At 37.9% G+C, this 18,610-nt stretch overlaps 1 protein-coding gene and 1 pseudogene across 6 annotated transcripts in view; one reads left to right on the top strand and one right to left on the bottom strand.

The window, feature by feature from the left end:
• Positions 1 to 18,610, bottom strand: part of GPBP1L1 (GC-rich promoter binding protein 1 like 1) — a 77,714-nt gene that overhangs the window by 8,248 nt on the left and 50,856 nt on the right. For all 6 annotated transcript variants that reach the window (XM_004448066.5, XM_058303663.2, XM_004448067.5 and 3 more), the window contains 2 exons: positions 7,294 to 7,366; positions 5,907 to 6,100 (listed from right to left, as the gene is read on the bottom strand). In XM_004448066.5, coding sequence (XP_004448123.1) covers positions 5,907 to 6,100; positions 7,294 to 7,366 — 267 coding nt within the window. The remainder of the gene's footprint in view (positions 1 to 5,906; positions 6,101 to 7,293; positions 7,367 to 18,610) is intronic.
• Positions 3,600 to 3,639, top strand: LOC111765730 (U7 small nuclear RNA; annotated as a pseudogene).

The following is an 18,610-nucleotide window of genomic DNA, read 5'->3' as shown; positions in this document are numbered from 1 at the left end:
AAAAGAACATACAAACAGGTAAGAAACATGACCCAACCAGAATGAAAATTCATTTTTTTCTTGCACTGATGGAAAGCTATAGACAGCTGCTTGTGTCAGGTTAATGATCAAAGATGGCCTGTGGCTTCTGGGAGTTGTAGGGGGGGTCACCAGATGCCTTGTCTTTCTTTTAACATTGCCATTTCAGGTACAAACACTCCTGGGTTTCTGCCACAGCAGTATGGAAGGTTTACTATATAGCGTTAGTAAACAGTGTTTATCTGCCCCATTTATTTCAACTTATTCTTAAGTTTCAGTAACTCAAACACTATTGGATAGTGGTATAGAAAAAAACCACAATTTGTATTAGACGAATACATATTTTTAAAACCACTAAGGTGAACAGCTATCAACCAGTTTTCTTTTTTAAAATGTCCTTTCTATTCCTCCAGACTCCCAATCAATTACAACTCTCTACCTGTCAAATGATTTTGTCTTCTATAGGTGAACTGAGAAGTCTGCAGTCATGGTTCCAAACTTTTCCCAATTCCCTCCTATGCACTTCAAATTCCTTTCTTTAATACTTCTTCCTCCCTTTCTACCATTCTATACCTGTACGTTTTCTTTGTGAATTTATCAAGTATTTCCTTCTCAAATCTTCAATCTCTTCCTGCTCTAATAATTTTCTTCTGTCTACAAACTTTATTGAAGCTGGGGGGGGGGGGAACCAAACACACCTATTTTCTCTCAATCATATAATATACTTCCAGCCTTTTATTGGCAAACTATATTGTATAAGTTTGTACCTACCGTTTTTCACTTGCTCATTATTACTTAAAACCCTCCATGCCAAAAAAACTGCTCTTTCATAAATAAAAGATCTTGTCCTATTAAATCCAGAGGCTATCTCTTAAAAAATTTTCCCCCTTTGGAAAATGAAATATTGCTCTTTACCCATTTTTTGGGGAAAATGACCCCCTCTCCTTCTCTTTCCCTTGATTCCCTGATGCTTCAATCTGCAAGCTTTTACCTCCTGAATTTTTTCAGTTTTTTCAGTGGATGTAGGCATGCATCTACAGGGTTCTAGCCTCAGTACTCTTCTGCTATAATCTGTTCCTGGGTGAACTTCATTAGAAAAACTATTTGTAACTATTTAATCAGTTTAAATTGTTAAAATTACATAGATTATCTGTACTACTTTATCTCTAGCCCTAACCTCTGTCCTGAGCTTTTACAAGGACCTCTATGATTTGCCTTTAGCCTTAGATCTCACCACTTCCCAAGTACCAGCCACAGTGAACTACTTGTTTTCCTAAATGCCTCCATTTTTTGGTAACGATAGTTCTTCCTGCTTAGAATGTCTCATCTGCTTGATCCTAACAACCTCCTACTGTTTTCTCCCTGCCCCAGTTGTCTGTTCTCTGTGTCTATTTTGCTGCGTGTTCTTTGTCCGCTTCTGTTGTTGTCATTGGCACGGGAATGTGTGCTTCTTTTTGTTGCATCATCTTGTTGTGTCAGCTCTCCGTGTGTGCAGTGCCATTCTTGGGCAGGCTGAACTTTCTTTCACACTGGGCGGCTCTCCTTACAGGGCACACTCCTTGCACGTGGGGCTCCCCTATGCGGGGACACCCCTGCGTGGCACGGCACTCCTTGCGCACATCAGCACTGCGCATGGGCCAGCTCCACATGGGTCAAGGAGGCCAGGGATTTGAACCGTGAACCTCCCATGAGGTAGACGGATGCTCTAACCACTGGGCCAAGTCCGCTTCCCTTAAGTACTTTTTAAACTGTAATTTTATTCTTTTACCACAACCCTGTGACTCATATAATTTAATTAGCTCCAATTTATTATGAGGAAACAAATTTGGCAAAATTCAAAACTTGCTCAAGATCACGGCACTACAGAGTAGCACAAAGATTCCAACTCAGATAAATTTGACTCCAAAGCCTGAATTCTCAAATTCCTCTCTCCTGGTCATCCTTTAAGATGGCAGGAATTCTGGAGCAATGGAAAGAGTCCTGACTTTATCACTATTATTATCCTATTTCCTAATTCTTTATTATAGATTAGAATGAGGATTAAATGTTATTTGTAAAAGGCATAATGAAGTTCTTGAAACATGCTAAGATGTCAACAAATGGGAGTTCCCTTTCCTTTTCCACTTTAAAAAAATCCAGCTCAAATGATTTTGTCTGTGAAGACTTTGAGGACCCTCTCCTGGCAGAGTAGTACAATTACTTTTTACATCTGTCTCTCCATTAGACAGTGAAGGCTTTAGGATTATTTTGTGTCTCTAGTTACATATGGTGTTTAGTGCATGATACCCAATTTTCAGTAACTGTTGACTGCCTAGATAAAATAGATAAATCAACACCTGCCTACTAGACATCTCATCTTTTCCTTCTTCCAACATCTTCTGTTCCTCAAGGTACCTAAAACCACACATGAACTTTTCCTGAAAAAATGAACCTTCCTCTCTCTCTATTCCAGAGAATGGTTCCATAGTTATCCTAGTTTCCTGGGGAAGAATGCTCAGTGTCCTTTGTTTCCTCTTCATCTAATTTGCTTCTACTGCAATGTGTCATCACCACTTCCCTTCTCTGCCCACTATCATTGTCCCTGTTCAGCTTTCATTATCTTTTACAAGGACAATAACAGCCTTTACATTAATTTTCCTATCTTCATTCTACCTTTAATTCAGTCCTACATCAGGCTAAACTGATCTTAAGCCCTGGATAAGGACTTTTATTCTTGCCACTTCCTCACCCCCAAAAGATTTATGAAATCTCTGAGGACATGATATTGCCTTACTCATATTTATAATCACTATAGCCTAAAGGAATGTTTGCACACATCTCAAAGTAACATACAAAAGCTCTTAAACTCTAAGGAATGAGATAAATATAAGGTGTGATGGCATGATAATAATAGCAACTATTATGCCAATTCTAAGTACTCCATAAAGTATTTTCATATATTTTTTATAAGAGCCTTTATAGGCAGGGTCTATTATCCTTGTTTTACAGATGAAGAATCTAAAATTGAGAAATTAAGAAACTTACTCAAGGTCACCTGTAAAGACAGGGGAAAATGGAATCTGTCCACTCCAAAGTCCTGCTCTTAACCTCCATGCTACACTGTCTCTTCCATTATAGCAGTTGTGCTCTAAACCAGGGGTTCTTAACCTTTTTTGTTCCATGGAACCCTCTCCCAGTCAGGTGAAAACCACAAACCCCTTCTCAGAAGGTAGCGGCAGATAGTTTTATTTTACTCAACACTGGCATGCCTTTAAATCAAATTTTAGGATTACTCAAAATTAGGTTTTACATATTTTCCATAATTTTAATATCTGACAACCTAACACAGTGCAACATCCGTTCAAACAGTCCTTTTCCACAAACATTTGGAAATTCGAGTTTTCCCATGGCATCATAAAACCATCTCTGCTATCCTTACTAGCCTTTTTGCAGATAGTTATCCACTGCAGTCAGAACACACTACATCAAAATAAAACCCATATGAAGTCTACAATTTATTGTGTATTATTTAATAAATATTTCACACTGCACCAACATATCCCCTCAAGACCAATGTTTTTAAATGCATAAAATAAAATTAGAAGTGTTACAGCTCTGTTAGAATTTGTCCAGAAGGCCTTAAAAAAAATGACAAAGGAAAAAAGTTACATATATTGAAATAGTTACTAAAATTTAAGAAAATATACATGTGCTTCTCTCTTAACACATTAAATAATAATCCGATAAATCAAAACTATAGGAAAGTTAAAGTTAAATTTTATTTTTTAAAGACATGTCAATGTGTAGACTGTTGTTTATCTAAAATAAGAACATTAAACTGTGGTGTCGTATTTGACAAGGCAACACACACGCATATCATGCTGGACATCTATTCAAGCAGATTTTTTCAATTCAAGCTCATGGAACCCCTGCTCTAAATCCTTGAACTAAACTCACATTCTTTCTTTTTTACATCATAGAAATAAGTATCCTAACCCTTTCAAAGAAACCACTTGTCACTCTCAGTTTTATTTTCATTCCGTTCTTTTAGCCCATGAATTACTTCTCTTTCAAGTAGTATCCCAGGGGCCCCTTTCCCTCTTGCTACATAGATTTTCTTTATCCTTGCACTTAACTTTACCACCACCCAAGCTCCTATTTCCAGTTTTCTTTTACTGATAAGTCTCAAAGGTGGCATTACCTCCATTTCCACTCACAATTCTAGAATACCCTTGTAAATCTTGTTCCATCCCTTCTCTACTCTCCTAAAACCTCAACCCAACTCCAACCAAAAACGTTCCAATTCCAAGATCAAAAGTCCTTCTAAAAGACAAGTGTTGAGAACCCCTTTAACTATTTTAAACTCATCCACTCTGATTTTATTATCCTTATAATCCTGGTATTCTCAAGCTCTATTGCTACCAGGATTAACTATAAATCACTCACTATCCCTCAAGAATGTCTAGTGCTCTATGGTTTCAGAACTTTTACTTAACCTCTTCTTTTAATTTGCAACATCTTTCAGACTCTTTCCTGCCTGTCCATATCTGCACTAGCCTCCAAAGACTCAATCAAATACTGATTTTTCTGTAAAACTTTCTTTAATTACAGTCTGAGACAATCTTGCTCCTCTGAACTGTGTAAATGAATAGTTTTCAATTAATTTAGTTACTACAAAACTGCTTGCAATTAAATCTTCTATCTTTAATCTGTTATTTTACTTCACACATAATTATCTGACCTACTATACTGTTATATCTTATTTCAATTAGATGTTTAGCTCATGGAGAGTTATGGCCAATGATGCATGTCTTTGTTTTACTCATAAGCACCAAACACAGTGGAAAGTGAATTAATGCTCACTGGCTTTTCTCTGAAAGACATAGTAAATTCTAATTATCTTCTTTTGCAGTAGCTAGAAATCATTCAAACAATTATTATTTGCTTATGTGAGGGTGTTAGGGAATAAATATGAAGAAGATATGAACCTTTTCTTAAGGAGATGATAACCATGTGAAGAAACAAATAGATGCAATAAAGTCTTGTAGCTATTGTGATAAGAGACACAGGGTGCTATGTGATGATAAAGTTATAAAGATTAACTGGCTTTTTAGATATACATAATAGAAAAGGATTCGCAGAAAGGGTGACACGAGCTTCAAGGATGACATGAATTTGAAGGATGAATAATTTTCCAGATAATATAAAGGGCAGTAAAATATAAAAGAAGGACTGGACCCAGACTACGAAGAATCACACATACCATTGTTAAGGTGTTTGGATACTGAACTATTTAAGATCTGGGGTAGGAAACTACAAGCCATAGGCCGAATCTGGCCTGAGGCATGTTTTTGTATGGCCCATGAGCTAAGAACGATTTTTATATTTTTAAAGTGTAATTTAAGAAGAAAACATGCAACAAAGACCATATGTGGTCAGCAAAGCCCAAAATACTTATTTTCTGGTCCTTTATAGAAAAAGTTTACCAACTCCCTACTCTAGATGGTTTGGAGCCACTGAAAACGATTTATGAAGTGTGATACAATATATTAAAATTATTTTAAGGACTTTGTAGTTGTTTGGTTGAGGGGAATGAGTAAGGAGGAAAGCAGCAGCCAAGGTATTCAGATGAGTGATCTGATGGATGGTGACGCTATTAATGGAAATAGTACATCAAAAGGAGAACAAATTTATGAAATGAAGCTAATGAGTCTGACATGTTTGTTAAATACCGAGTTGGCAGCAGAAGACAGTGTGAAGACAAGGTATATTACTATACATATAATAGGCACTGAATGACAATCTGGTGAACGATTCAACAGGAAAAAACAAATATACTAAAAATTTTTTTGATTTAGTCCCAAATCTCTGTTATACAAAGTTCTTATATGACTGATTCCAAATCCTACCTTTGAAGGTGGTGGTGCAGGCTTAGGCACCAGGTTCTTATAGACACTTGGGACCATAGCTGATGATTTGTTCCCATTTGTATGATGAGATCCTGGTGAGGTGAATGCAGCAGAAAAGGCAGCAGCAGGATCCTCTTTGGAAACTTTTTTAATGACCAGCATCTTGGAGGGTTGCTTGGCACTAGGTGGGTTTTCTATGAAATAGTGGAAGAGAAAAAGAAGTATCAAACCTGTTGGATAACACAAAGCATAGTTCTATATGAAGGCCTCCCCTTCAAACAAAGAGCCAACAGTTTAAACTGAGGGAGAAACATTCCCTAGTGTACACTTAACAGATACTCTCAAAAAAGTGACACTACTCAGGAACTACAGGAAAGAAGGCAGCAAATGAAGCAGTTAATATTGAACCCAGAAGGCCCTAAGATGCACAGTGTATCTAGTGCCTGGTGTAATAAGTCAGGCATGGACCAAACAAGAGTATCTGATGCTCCTGTCAGTAGCAGTATGGACAGAGAGTAGGAAATTGGGGAAAGAAGTCTGCCATGGGACCCTATGATGAGCAAACTGGAGCAAAGTTAAATAACTTTAACAAATAAATAAAGTACAGAAATTACCCATAATCCTATGACTCAATATTCAAACTCCAATATTTAGATATGATGCTAAACCTTTTCAATAAGATGCTCAGCCATTAGAACACATCTAACTGCTATGACCAGGAGAGCTTAGTTTGTAAATGCTCCAGATCCGAATGTCAGAGATCACGTTTGGTTTGAAATAGACTGATTCATCTCTACTAGTTTTTTATAAGGCTAGCTTTCCCCAACATGCAAATAAAGAAGTGTATATTTATATGTTTCCCCTCTGCCCTATATAGCAAGCACTGTTTATAATTGCTGAACAAAATGGTACATTCACAGGAAGTAGTATTATACAGCCTTTAAAAGCATGCGTTTGATTTAATACCATGGACGAAGGCTTAGGATATACTGTTATGTATGTCTACCATATATTTAGGAAAGAATTTAATTGTAAGTGAATTAGTAATGTTAGTTAAAAATTACTTATTATGAGCTACCTATTATTCTCCCTTTCTTAAAATCTGCTTCCAAATTCAGGGCTCCACAAGCTCTAAACTGTCTGTATTTGAATTCCACTACTGCGACTACAACTTAATGGCATTTTAATGGACAGAGTAACCTGCTATACTTGTATCCACTTACTGAATTACTGAAGAGCTATCAGGGGTGTTAGTTACCATGGGCAAATGGGTAAGATGAGATAAAAACAAGAGGTAAAGAAACAAACAAAAAAGAGACAAATTCTGCTCCTTTCCCTGGCAAGAAAAATTTCAAAGCTGTGCCTTTAAAGTGCGAAATATACTTACCCCACACTCCAGAAGGCATCCCAATAGGTCTGCACGGCTGATTCTGTTTGCTAGCTTCTGGATTCAAAGAAGGCTGGGGAAAAAAGGATATTATTGGTCGACAGAGAAAGCCAATCGTTTTGGCACTTTTTGCAATGAAGTCACACCACAGAACCTATCAAATATTAAGAGCACTTACTAACTTAACACTACATTCGGAATTGAAATAAACAAATAGGTATAAGATACTGAAATGCAAAATCAAAAGGTCATATGTTAAAACATAGGTTCTCTTGGGTCTTAGGTTTCATTTCCTTTGATATAAGAATTTTTTTTTTTTAAATGGACAAAAAGGGAACGTTCCCACTTTCCTATAAGATATGCATGCCAAATAAGGAGGAAGAGAAAGCCAAATGAGTAAGAATATGGATCAACATCTTCAAATATAGGGAGGTCAATCTGGTGTGCAAGTGTGTGGTATTCACTCAATTTCCAAGGCTTCTTTAGGGCTGAGGCAGACCATGTGCCAAGGTGTGTTCTAGAGATACAAAAGCAATTAATAGCCCCTGCTCTCATTAAGGTCACAGTTTTAGTAGAAATATAAACAAGTAACAACAATAAAAGGTTATAAGGACTATGATAAAAATTCATGTTAGGGAAGGAGGAGAAGTACTAAGGAAGGAATGATTAACTCCACTTGAAAGAGAAGTGGTAACAGAGGTATTAGAGGTGATGACAGAATCCCCGTGGATAAAATCTATGGCTGTTTTCTTGTTTAGATAGTCCTGAGTTCTTAATCACAATCTATCAAGGGTTCTCAGAGATAGTGACCCTGTTTTACCTTATCTCTTTCTACTGATAGTTAAAAATCGTTCTAAAATTGTGAAATATAACAGAGAAACAGAAAACCACATAAAAGAAACAGCTTAATGAATTACAAGGCAAAAAAAGTTCAAATCATCACTTAGTTTAAGCAAAAGAATACTGCCACCAATCCAGAAACTTTACAAGTCACATTCCAATTAAAAAAACCCTCCCTTTAGAAATAATCAATATTCTTTCACTGATCACTTCTCCTTGCTTTTCTTTTATCACCCAAGACTATTCCTTAATACTATAGTTTTGTCTACAAAAAATTGTCTCTTTATAAGTCTCTTAATCCAAGGTTACTTTTAAAGATTTTTAGAAATCACCTCTACTTTTCAACAACCTAAATTTTGTTCCTTGCATCTCGATGGTATAATTAAACTTCTTCCCTGACCTTCACATTTCCTATTGGTAGTTGGTTCTAGAGCAGGGGTTCCTAACCAAGGGTACCTAAGCTTGAACTGAAATTTTAAAAAAAACCAAAACATTATCCTTGTGGGAACGGGGAAGTGTTGGTGTAGGTGTGATATACTGATTAATTAATACACAGTACTGTGTGGACTTAGTAAGGGAGCTGTGGTTTTCACATGACTGGTAAAGGTGTCCATGGAACAAAAAAGGTCAAGAACCCGTTTTAGAGGGTATAGGATCCTTTTTTATCCTTTCTTCTTTTGAGTAAGGCAGCTTCTTGGCAGTGTCATATTCACCCATTAGGAGATAAATAATGCCTGATCATGCTTCTTTTTGCAATTCTGGGAGACACTGATGTTCAAAGTTAAACTATTAACCCACTACAAGGTGCGAAATAATGACCTCCTAATTTTATTATCCCTTATTTGCTTATATAGGTCCACAAAAAGAAACTTTCTCTCAAACTACTTGATAACTCACATAGCAGAGATAGGATATATGCTTCTTTCTTCCCCTTAATTTACAGGTTGTCAAAATAGTGATTTGTTTCCTTATCATATGCCAAAGGTGAGGCATCATTCTGATTCTGAACTCAGATTTAATCATATTATGATTCAATCCCTTTAACTTTTTTTTATTTTTATTTTTTTTAAAGAATTATTTTTATTTATTTAATTCCCCTCCCCTCACCCGGTTGTCTGTTTTTCTGTGTCTTTTTGCTGCGTCTTGTTTCTTTGTCCGCTTCTGTTGTCGTCAGCGGCACGGGAAGTGTGGGTGGCGCCATTCCTCGGCAGGCTGCTCCCTCCTTCACGCAGGGCGGCTCTCCTTATGGGTGCACTCCTTGTGCGTGGGGCTCCCCTACGCGGGGGACACCCCTGTGTGGCACGGCACTCCTTGTGCGCATCAGCACTGCGCATAGGCCAGCTCCACACGGGTCAAGGAGGCCCGGGGTTTGAACCGCGGACCTCCCATGTGGTAGACGGACGCCCTAACCACTGGGCCAAAGTCCGTTTCCCTAACTTTTTTTTAAATTTTAATTTTATTTCTCTCCCCTTCCCCACCCCACCCCCAATTGTCTGCTGTGTCTTCACTGTGTATTCTTCTGTTTCCGCCTGTATTCCTTTCAGCAGCACCCGGAATCTGTCTCGTTTTACTGCGTCATCTTGCTGCGGCAGGTTTCCCTGTGTGTGGTGCCTGCCACTCCTGGGCAGGCTTCACTTTTTTTGTGCTGGGAGGCTCTCCTTACGGGAGCACTTCTTGCGTGTGAGGCTCCCCTACGCGAGGGACACCCCTACATGGCCCGGCTCTTCTTGCACATCAGCATTGCGTGTGGGCCAGCTCATCACACGGGTCAGGAGGCCCTGGATTTGAACCTTGGACCTCTTATGTGGTAGGTGGACGCCCGATCCATTGGGCCAAATCTGTTTCCCAAGTTATTATCTTTATTGGTATAAAAATTGTCTTGTTTTGGCTAGTGGAAATCTCTTCAATGTGACTTCTGAATCCTGTTGATAGAACCCTAATTGTCTTTCCTCACAACATAGTATGACAAAATATTACAAACTCAAATATACACACATATATACACACTCAAAAGTAAACTATCTTATGACTTCTTACTGATATTTCAAATGCAAATTGAATACTCAAATTCAAGTTGAGTACTGAACATCATTTAATTTTTTTAGGTACTGGGCCAGGGATTGAACCCAAACCTCATACGAGGGAAGCTGGCACTCAACCACTGAACCACACCGGCTCCCAAGTTATTTTTCCAGTTGTTTGCTTAATGTTTTTGTTTTTAGGAGGCACTGGGGACCAAACCTGGAACCTCACGTCTGAAGCAGGCCCTCAACTGCTTCAGCCACATCTGATCCTCTGAACATCATCTATATTACACCTATATTTTCTTTCTTCTACACCTAGAATTCTAACTCTTAAGGACTCAAAGGATAGAATATCATATTCAATCACTTGATCCTATATTATGCAATATGAACAATACCAACATGCTATACCATCAACGATTAGGAAAAGTTAATTTTTTCTGCACATGCCCTATGAAGTCTACTGTATCTATATTGTCAGAGAATGTAGCTATTACATATTATACTCCCTTTTAATCTTCAATTAACCATATATTTACTACTTACAACCACTACTTTTGTTTGTATCTTTCTGGTTTGATTGTCTGAAACTCTGTTCTCTAGTACTTCTCTCAGGAAAAGTTTTGGGTACAACATTCCCCAAGTTCTTACACATTGATGTTTGTCTGTGACCTTTGCAACTAAAGATGTGTTTGGCAGAGTATAAAATCCTTGGCTCACATTTTCTTTGAGTATCCTAATTGTTATCCCATTACTTCTGATAATGACCTGCTTTTACTTCCTTTACAAGTCACTTGCTTTTTAAGAGTGGATAACCAATGGCTAATTTTTTCTTTTAAGCCCAGTATTTTACTACACTGTGTCTTGATGTTGGTCATTCTGGCTGCCCTTTCAATTTGTACTTTCAAATCTCATTGTTTTACAGGAAAATTCTCATGAATTCTAAGTTTTTAGTATTTGAACTGTTCCTTTGATTTTTCTTTCTTGGAGATTCCTATTATACACATATTGGATCTTTTGTGCCAAGGTTCTATACATTATTTTTCCTCAAATCTAACTTTTAACCTGTTTGTTTCTTCTTCTTTTAAAATTTTGCCTCTTTTCCATCTCCTAATTAACATAAGACAGTAGTTCTTATTCTCTTATGTTCTTCTTGTTGGTCTTCATTTACCTTAACTTTAATTCTTTTTCCTGAGTTCTAGCACCTTATATCTGAGTTTTACTAGTTCTGATTTATGCTGTTCTTTTAAGTCTTCTACAGTTTTCTTGGTAACACGTTTTGATTGGACTGGAGAAGGGAGGTGGCAGGTTATGTACACGCTGACGAAGGAAGCAGTGCTGCCTGTGGAGAACTACAGAGGTCAACAGGATCTGTTGGATGGATTAAAAACGCCATCACCAACCATGAAAGATCCAAGTCGCAGCAGTGCTAGCCCAAGCATCATCAACGAAGATGCGATTATTAATGGTCACTCTCATGAAGATGACAATCCATTTACAGAATATATGTGGATGGAAAACGAAGAATTCAACAAACAGAAGAGTTGTTACAGGAAGATTTTATTTAATACTGTTTCCAAGAAATGCTGGAAGAGGAAGAACATGAGTGGTTTATTCTAGCTAGAGATCTCCCACAAACTATGGACCAAATCTAGGACCAATTTCATGACCTTGTTATTGGTGATGGCTCTTCTCTGGAAAATCTTGTAGTCAAGAGCAATCTGAATCCAAATGCATTTGTTCCTGGGGTTAAGTACTAAAATATTTGAGTAGATGGGACTCTCTTTTGGTGGATGCAGCACAATTTCCACACTGTGAAGCAGTATCAAAAGACTTACCTCTAATAGTTCTCTCTTGTTACTGTGTTAAATTTATAAGTTGCCAAAGTTTTGTTGGTCTTGTATGCTTAATAAAAGTGCTGAGACTGCTATTAAGTAAAAAGCTGTCAAACATTTACTGAAAATAGAAGTGGTCCCATGGCTTGATGTCATGACAGCAAAGAAAGCAGCAGCAGTTAAGTTGTAACAAAGCACCAAATTAAATGACCTCTAAATCTTACTAAATCTTCCTTTAGGCTAATCTGGTTCTTTAGGACTAACTAACCCTTTCTTTTTTTTTTAATAAGTAAACTTAAGTCCTAATTGTTAACTATATTTCTCAGTTCACACTTCAATTTGCTTTTGTCTTCATCAAAAAGAATCTTTTTTTGAAAAAGGCCTGTAACTTCGAAATAATTTGTTACAGGCAATTATGCCTTTGGCTACTGAGTTCAAAGGCAGTGATAGATGAGAATTATTCCTCACTTTTATGGTATATTAGAAATGTTGAATTCTAATCCCTGTATCTGTGAAGTATGTGATTTAAGAACTGCATCTTGGGAAACGGACTTTGGCCCAGTGGTTAGGGCGTCCGTCTACCATATGGGAGGTCCGCGGTTCAAGCCCCGGGCCTCCTTGACCCGTGTGGAGCTGGCCATGCCCAGTGCTGATGCGCGCAAGGAGTGCTGTGCCACGCAAGGGTGTCCCCCGCGTGGGGGAGCCCCACGCGCAAGGAGTGCGCCCGTGAGGAGAGCCGCCCAGCATGAAAAGAAAGAGCAGCCTGCCCAGGAATGGCGCCGCCCACACTTCCTGTGCCGCTGACGACAACAGAAGCGGACAAAGAAACAAGACGCAGCAAATAGACACCAAGAACAGACAAAACCGGGGGGGGGGGGGATTAAATAAATAAATAAATCTTTAAAAAAAAAAAAAAAAAAAAGAACTGTATCTTGTGCTCGCTTTGGCAGCACATATACTGAAATTGGAAAGAATAGCATCTTTTTCTAAGGAGTTCACTGAATCACAGCTACCCATCAGTGGAAGTCTAACATTTGAAGCATCCATAATCCAAATGAAGAAATAAATTAAAACATGATCTGAGTGGTACTTTTCCTTGCCTTGTTAACCATCATGACAACAGTCTATAGCACAACTTTTCTTTCAACAAAGCTAGAACAGTTTTGCCTTCTTAGACTTCATATTTGGGTACATTAAGCTGCCATATGCATTCAGTGTGAAGAGTGTTTAAGTTGAAAATATTGTAAAAAATATTTTCAAATATACTTAAAAAATAAATAAAACTGGAAAATAGTAGTAACAACAGTTCTTATTGTGTTGTGACCAGATCTTACTGGTATACTTTTTATTTATCTGTAGGGATGTATTCTATTCCTTATTCTTTTTTTCTTATATTAAGCTAGAAAGAGATTTGACCTTGATACTTTTATGTTGTTCATTTATAAATTTTCAGTATTTGTGAATGTGGGTCAGGATAGTTTTTCTAACATCCTGCTTTAGAGATGCCCCTTTTGTTGTTTTCGTGGGGTGTTAAAAAATATGGTGGCTGTTTCCCTCCCCAACTTTTATCTGAACCTTCTCTTTTGTCTCGATTATCTCTGTCCCTGTGCAGCTGAAGTGTGGAGCTTTGTTCTGGGGGGAATAGGTGGCTAGTTAGTACAAACAATAGGGTCCTACGCTAGTTATCAATTTATTGCTTCTTTTATTGCCTTCGAACCCGTCCTTTCCCCTGTTCCTTATAAATGGTTCCGGACACTTAAATTTTTCCGTTGCCAGCTAGCACATTCATTTTTGTCAATAGAGGACACTGCAGAGGCTTTGCTCAGCAAATTCCTGCAGGGTCCAGTTTCTGCAAACCTGGCCCAAAGCCTGAAATCCAAGTGAGCTCTATGGCCAGCAGCTTTCCCTCAGCTCCCCACTCAAATGGTTTGTAGCAAAGTAACACCTCCTATGAGTAGTTTCCCTAATGACCCTAGAGAGTGGTGGCAAGTACCGAAGGCAGATTTCTAGTATGTTCCCCCAGAGATGTACCAGTTACTGCTCTGCCATTCAGTGAGCCACAGCTGAGCCCTCTCCAACAAGGTTTGGAATTTAGCACTGCTGGTGGGGGGAGAAAGGAAGATAGAGGACTCTTCTGGATGTTCTATGTTAGCTCTAGGGGTAATGGCTGCTCCTTATACTATCTGCTTTTCTATATTCTTTAGAATTCTTTTTACATCTTACTAGTCAATCCTTCATTACCCCAATCTTGTTAATAAGTTATTAAGTCTTTACATTAACTTCCCCTGTTCAAACTAATGAATGATTTCTCTCCTGATTATAGTCTGATCAGACTTGTCACATCTTAATGTAGAAACCCTGTATTAACCAGGTATTGGATCGTGGAAAACAACTCCCAATTTCTAGCTGTTATTCTCAAATGTGGCCTACAAGCTTTCCAGAACATCTGTTATTACTCTGGGATTCTTGGGATTCTCAGATGCCCTCTTGCTTCCAGTTGATTTCTCCTGCACAAATGTTAATACCACCCAGGTCTTGTAGGTATTGGTTGTTCATCCTTACTGGCTTCTATTTTGGGGTTAGGATAACTCATTTCATTTTGTTGCAGAGGTTGTTTATGGGCTTGGTTCTTCAATCCTAATTGCTCTTTTTTCCTATTAACTTTTTATTTTGAAAAAATTTCAGACTTAGAAAAAATCTACAAATATAATTGCAAAGAATTTCTGTACAACCTTTATTTAGATTCTCATGCTACCATTTTACCACAACTACTTTACCCTTCTCTCTAAATATATTTTTTCTTGAACCATTTGTGAGTACAGATATACCTTGTTTTATTGTGCTTTGTAGATTTTTTTTTTTTAACAAAATAAAAGTTTGTAACAACCTTGTGTCCAGTAAGTCTACTGGCACCATTTTTCCCCCCAACAGCATGTGCTCCCTCTTCATTTCTCAGTGTCACATTTTGGTAATTCTCGCAGCATTACATTTCTTACAGTGAACTGTGATTAGCGGTCTTTGAAGTAACTGTTTTGGGGAGTCACAAACTGCACCCATGTAAAATGGTGAACTTAACTGATAAAATATTGTGTGTGTTCTCACTATTCCACTGACAAGCCATTCCCTGGCTCTTGTCCTCTCCTCAGGCCTCCCTCTTCCCTGAGACTCAACAATATTGAAATTAGGCCAATTAATAACCCTACCTCTAAGTTTTCAAGTGGAAGAAAGAGTCACACATCTCTCAATTTTTTTTTTAAGATTTATTTATTTCTCTCCCCTCTCCCCCGCCCCAGTTGTCTGTTCTCTGTGTCTGTTTGCTGTGTATTCTTGTGTTTTTTTGCCCGCTTATGTTGTTGTCAGTGGCACGGGAATCTGTGTTTCTTTTTGTTGCGTCATCTTGTTGTATCAGCTCTCCGTGTGTGCAGCACCATTCCTGGGCAGGCTGCACTTTCTTTAGTGCTGGGTGGCTCTCCTTATGGGGTGCGCTCCTTGCGCATGGGGCTTCCCTACGTGGGGACACCCCTGCGTGGCAGGGCACTCCTTGCGCCCATCAGCACTGCGCATGGGCCAGCTACACACGGGTCAAGGAGGCCCGGGGTCTGAACCGCAGACCTCCCAAGTGGTAGACGGATGTGCTAACCACTGGGCCAAGTCCACTTCCCCACATCTCTCAATTTAAATCAAAAGCTAGAGATGATTAGGCTTAGTGAGGAAGGCACGTTGAAAACTGAGATAAGCCAAAAGCTGGGTCTGTTGCACCAGTTAGTTAAGTTGTAGATGCAAAGGAAAAGATTTTGAAAGAAATTAAAATTGCTACTCCAGCAAAGACATGAACGATTAGAAAAGGAAAACAGAAAAAATTTCAGTGGTCTAGATAGAAGATCAAACCATCCACAAAATTCCTTAAACCAAAGCCTAATCTAAAGCAAGGCCCTAATTCTCTTCTTGGTGAGTAAACTGCAGAAGAAAGGTCTAAAGCTAGATTACACTTGTGAGGCTTAAGGAAAGAAGCTGTCTCCACAATACATATATGCAAGGCGAAGCTGGAAGTGCTGATATAGAAACTATATAGCAAGTTATCCAGGAGATCTAGTTAAGATAACTAATGAAGGTGGCTATACACTAAACCAATTTTCAATGTAGATGGAATAGCCTTTTACTGGAAGAAGATGCCAGCTGGGACTTTCACAGCTAGAGACAATCAATGCCTGGCTTCAAGCTATAAAGCACGGGCTGACTCTCTTGTTTGGGACTAATGCAGATGGTGACTTTAAGTTGAAGCCCATGCTAATTTACTTTTCTGAAAATCCTAGGACCCTTAAGAAATTATGCTAAATCTAACCTACCTGTGCTGTATATATGGAGCAACAAAGTCTGAATGTTTTCAACATGGTTTATTGAATATTTTAAGCCTGCTGTTGAAAAAAAAAAGATTCCTTTCAAAATATTACTGCTCACTGATGATACATATGGTCACCCAAGAGATGTACAATAAAGAGTCATGTGGTTTTCATGCCTACCAACACAACATCCATTCTGTAGCCCAGGGATCAAGGAGTCATTCTGATTTTCAAATCTTATTACTTAAGAAATACATTTCATAAGACTATAGCTGCCACAGATAATGATTCATCTGATGGTTCTGGGCAAAGTAAACAGAAAACTTTCTGGAAGGATTCACCATTCTAGATGTCATTAAGAACATTCATGATTCATGGAAGGTCAAATGTCAACACTAACAGGAATTTGGAAGAGGTTGATTCCAACCCTCATGGATGACTCTGATGGGGTTCAAGACTTCAGTGGAGGAAGTAAGTGCAGATATGGTGGAAACAGCAAGAGAAATAGAAGTACAGCCTGAAGGTATGACTGAATAGCTGCAATATCAGGATAAAACTTGAACACATAAAGAGTTGATTCTTACGAATGAGCAAAGAAAGTGGTTTCTTGAGAAGTCTATTCCTGGTAAAGATGCTGAGAACACTGTTGAAATGGCAACAAAGGATTCAGAATATTACATAAACTTAGTTGATAAAGTAGTGACAGAGTTTGACAGGATTGACTGCAAATCTGAAAGAAGTTTTACTGTGCGTGAAATACTATCCCATGCTATAGAGAACTCTCTCATAAAAGGAAGTCAATCAATGTGGTAAACTTCATTGCTGTCTTACTTCAAAAATTGCCAAAGCTACCCCAACCTTCAGAAACCATCACCCTGATGAGTCAAGAGCTCTTAACATTAGGCAAGACCCTCCACCAGCAAAAAGATTACAACTTGCTCAAAGTTGAGATGATGCTTAGCAAGTTTTTGTAATAATGTATTTTTAAATTAAGGTATGCACAAATTTTTTTTAACATATTGCTACTGCACACTAAATAGATCACAGTGTAGTATAAACATGACTTTTGTGTGCACTGGGAAATCAAAAATTTCTTGTGACTACTGCATTAATATGATACTATTATCTAATCTACAATTCTTATTCAAATTTCACCAACTATCCCACAGATTTATCTTACAGTTAAAGTTTAAAAAATTGTTTTTCCTTCATCCAGTAATCAGTCTAGGCTCACGCACTGTCTCTAGTTGTAATTTCTTGAATCTTCTTTAACCTGGAACTTTTTTCTTCATGACCTTGACAATTTTCAAGTGTAAAGCCAGTTCTTTTGTAACTTTGTAGAAGCCTCAATTTGAGTTTGTTTCATGTTTCTTCATGATTAGACTAAGGCTATGCATTTTTGGCAAGAATATCACAAAAATGATAATGTATCCTGCATTATATCAGGAGGCTTATGATACCTATTTGACCCACTACTACTAAGGATAACCTTTTTTTAAAAGAAAATTTACAGATAGTGAAACCCACAAACACTAAAAATACCATTCCATGATATTTTTTTTGGGAAAAAAAGTCCTTCCACCAATAAGAAAATTCCTTCATGCCCTTTCCGAGCCAATCCCCACTCTTACTGCTTTTTTTTTCCCCCACTATGGATTTTTTTGTCTGTTCTAGAATTTCATATAAATGGAATCAAACAATATACCCTTTTGTGTAAGGCTTCAACTGGGATTCATCATGTTGCTGTTTGTATCAACAGCTTACTCCTTTTCACTAGTTCATTACTTGAATGACCCACAACTTTCTTATGCTGAGAATATTTTCTCTAAGTCTGTGGCTTTTAATAAGAAATTTTTAATTTTGATGAAGTCTGAGTAAGCAGTGTTTTCTCCTTTATGGTTACTGCTTTCTTTGTCTTGTCTAAGAAACATCTGTCTACCAAGTAAAAAAGATGTTCTACGTTTTTATCTAGAAACTTTATAGTTGTAGGCCTTACATGTAGATCTATGACCCACCTCAATTAAATCCTGTATATCATATTAATTTTTGGATATGCTGAGAGGTAGGGATAGAGAATATACAGATAAATCCAGTTGTTCCAACACTACTTGTTAAAAACACATTCCTTTCTCCACTGGTTTGCTTTGTGCCCTTGTTGAAACTCAAATGACTATGGAAGTATAGGTTTATTTCTGGTCTCTCTATTCTACCCCACTGACTATCCTAATACTCTCATATTATGTTGTTTGATTACTGTAGAGTAAGTCTTTAAAAGTCA

The sequence above is a fragment of the Dasypus novemcinctus genome, chromosome 9 (genome assembly GCF_030445035.2).
Source record: "Dasypus novemcinctus isolate mDasNov1 chromosome 9, mDasNov1.1.hap2, whole genome shotgun sequence".
Lineage (NCBI taxonomy): Eukaryota > Metazoa > Chordata > Mammalia > Cingulata > Dasypodidae > Dasypus > Dasypus novemcinctus.
Note: the sequence above shows the minus strand (reverse complement) of the source record. Positions and strands in the feature narration are given on the sequence as shown.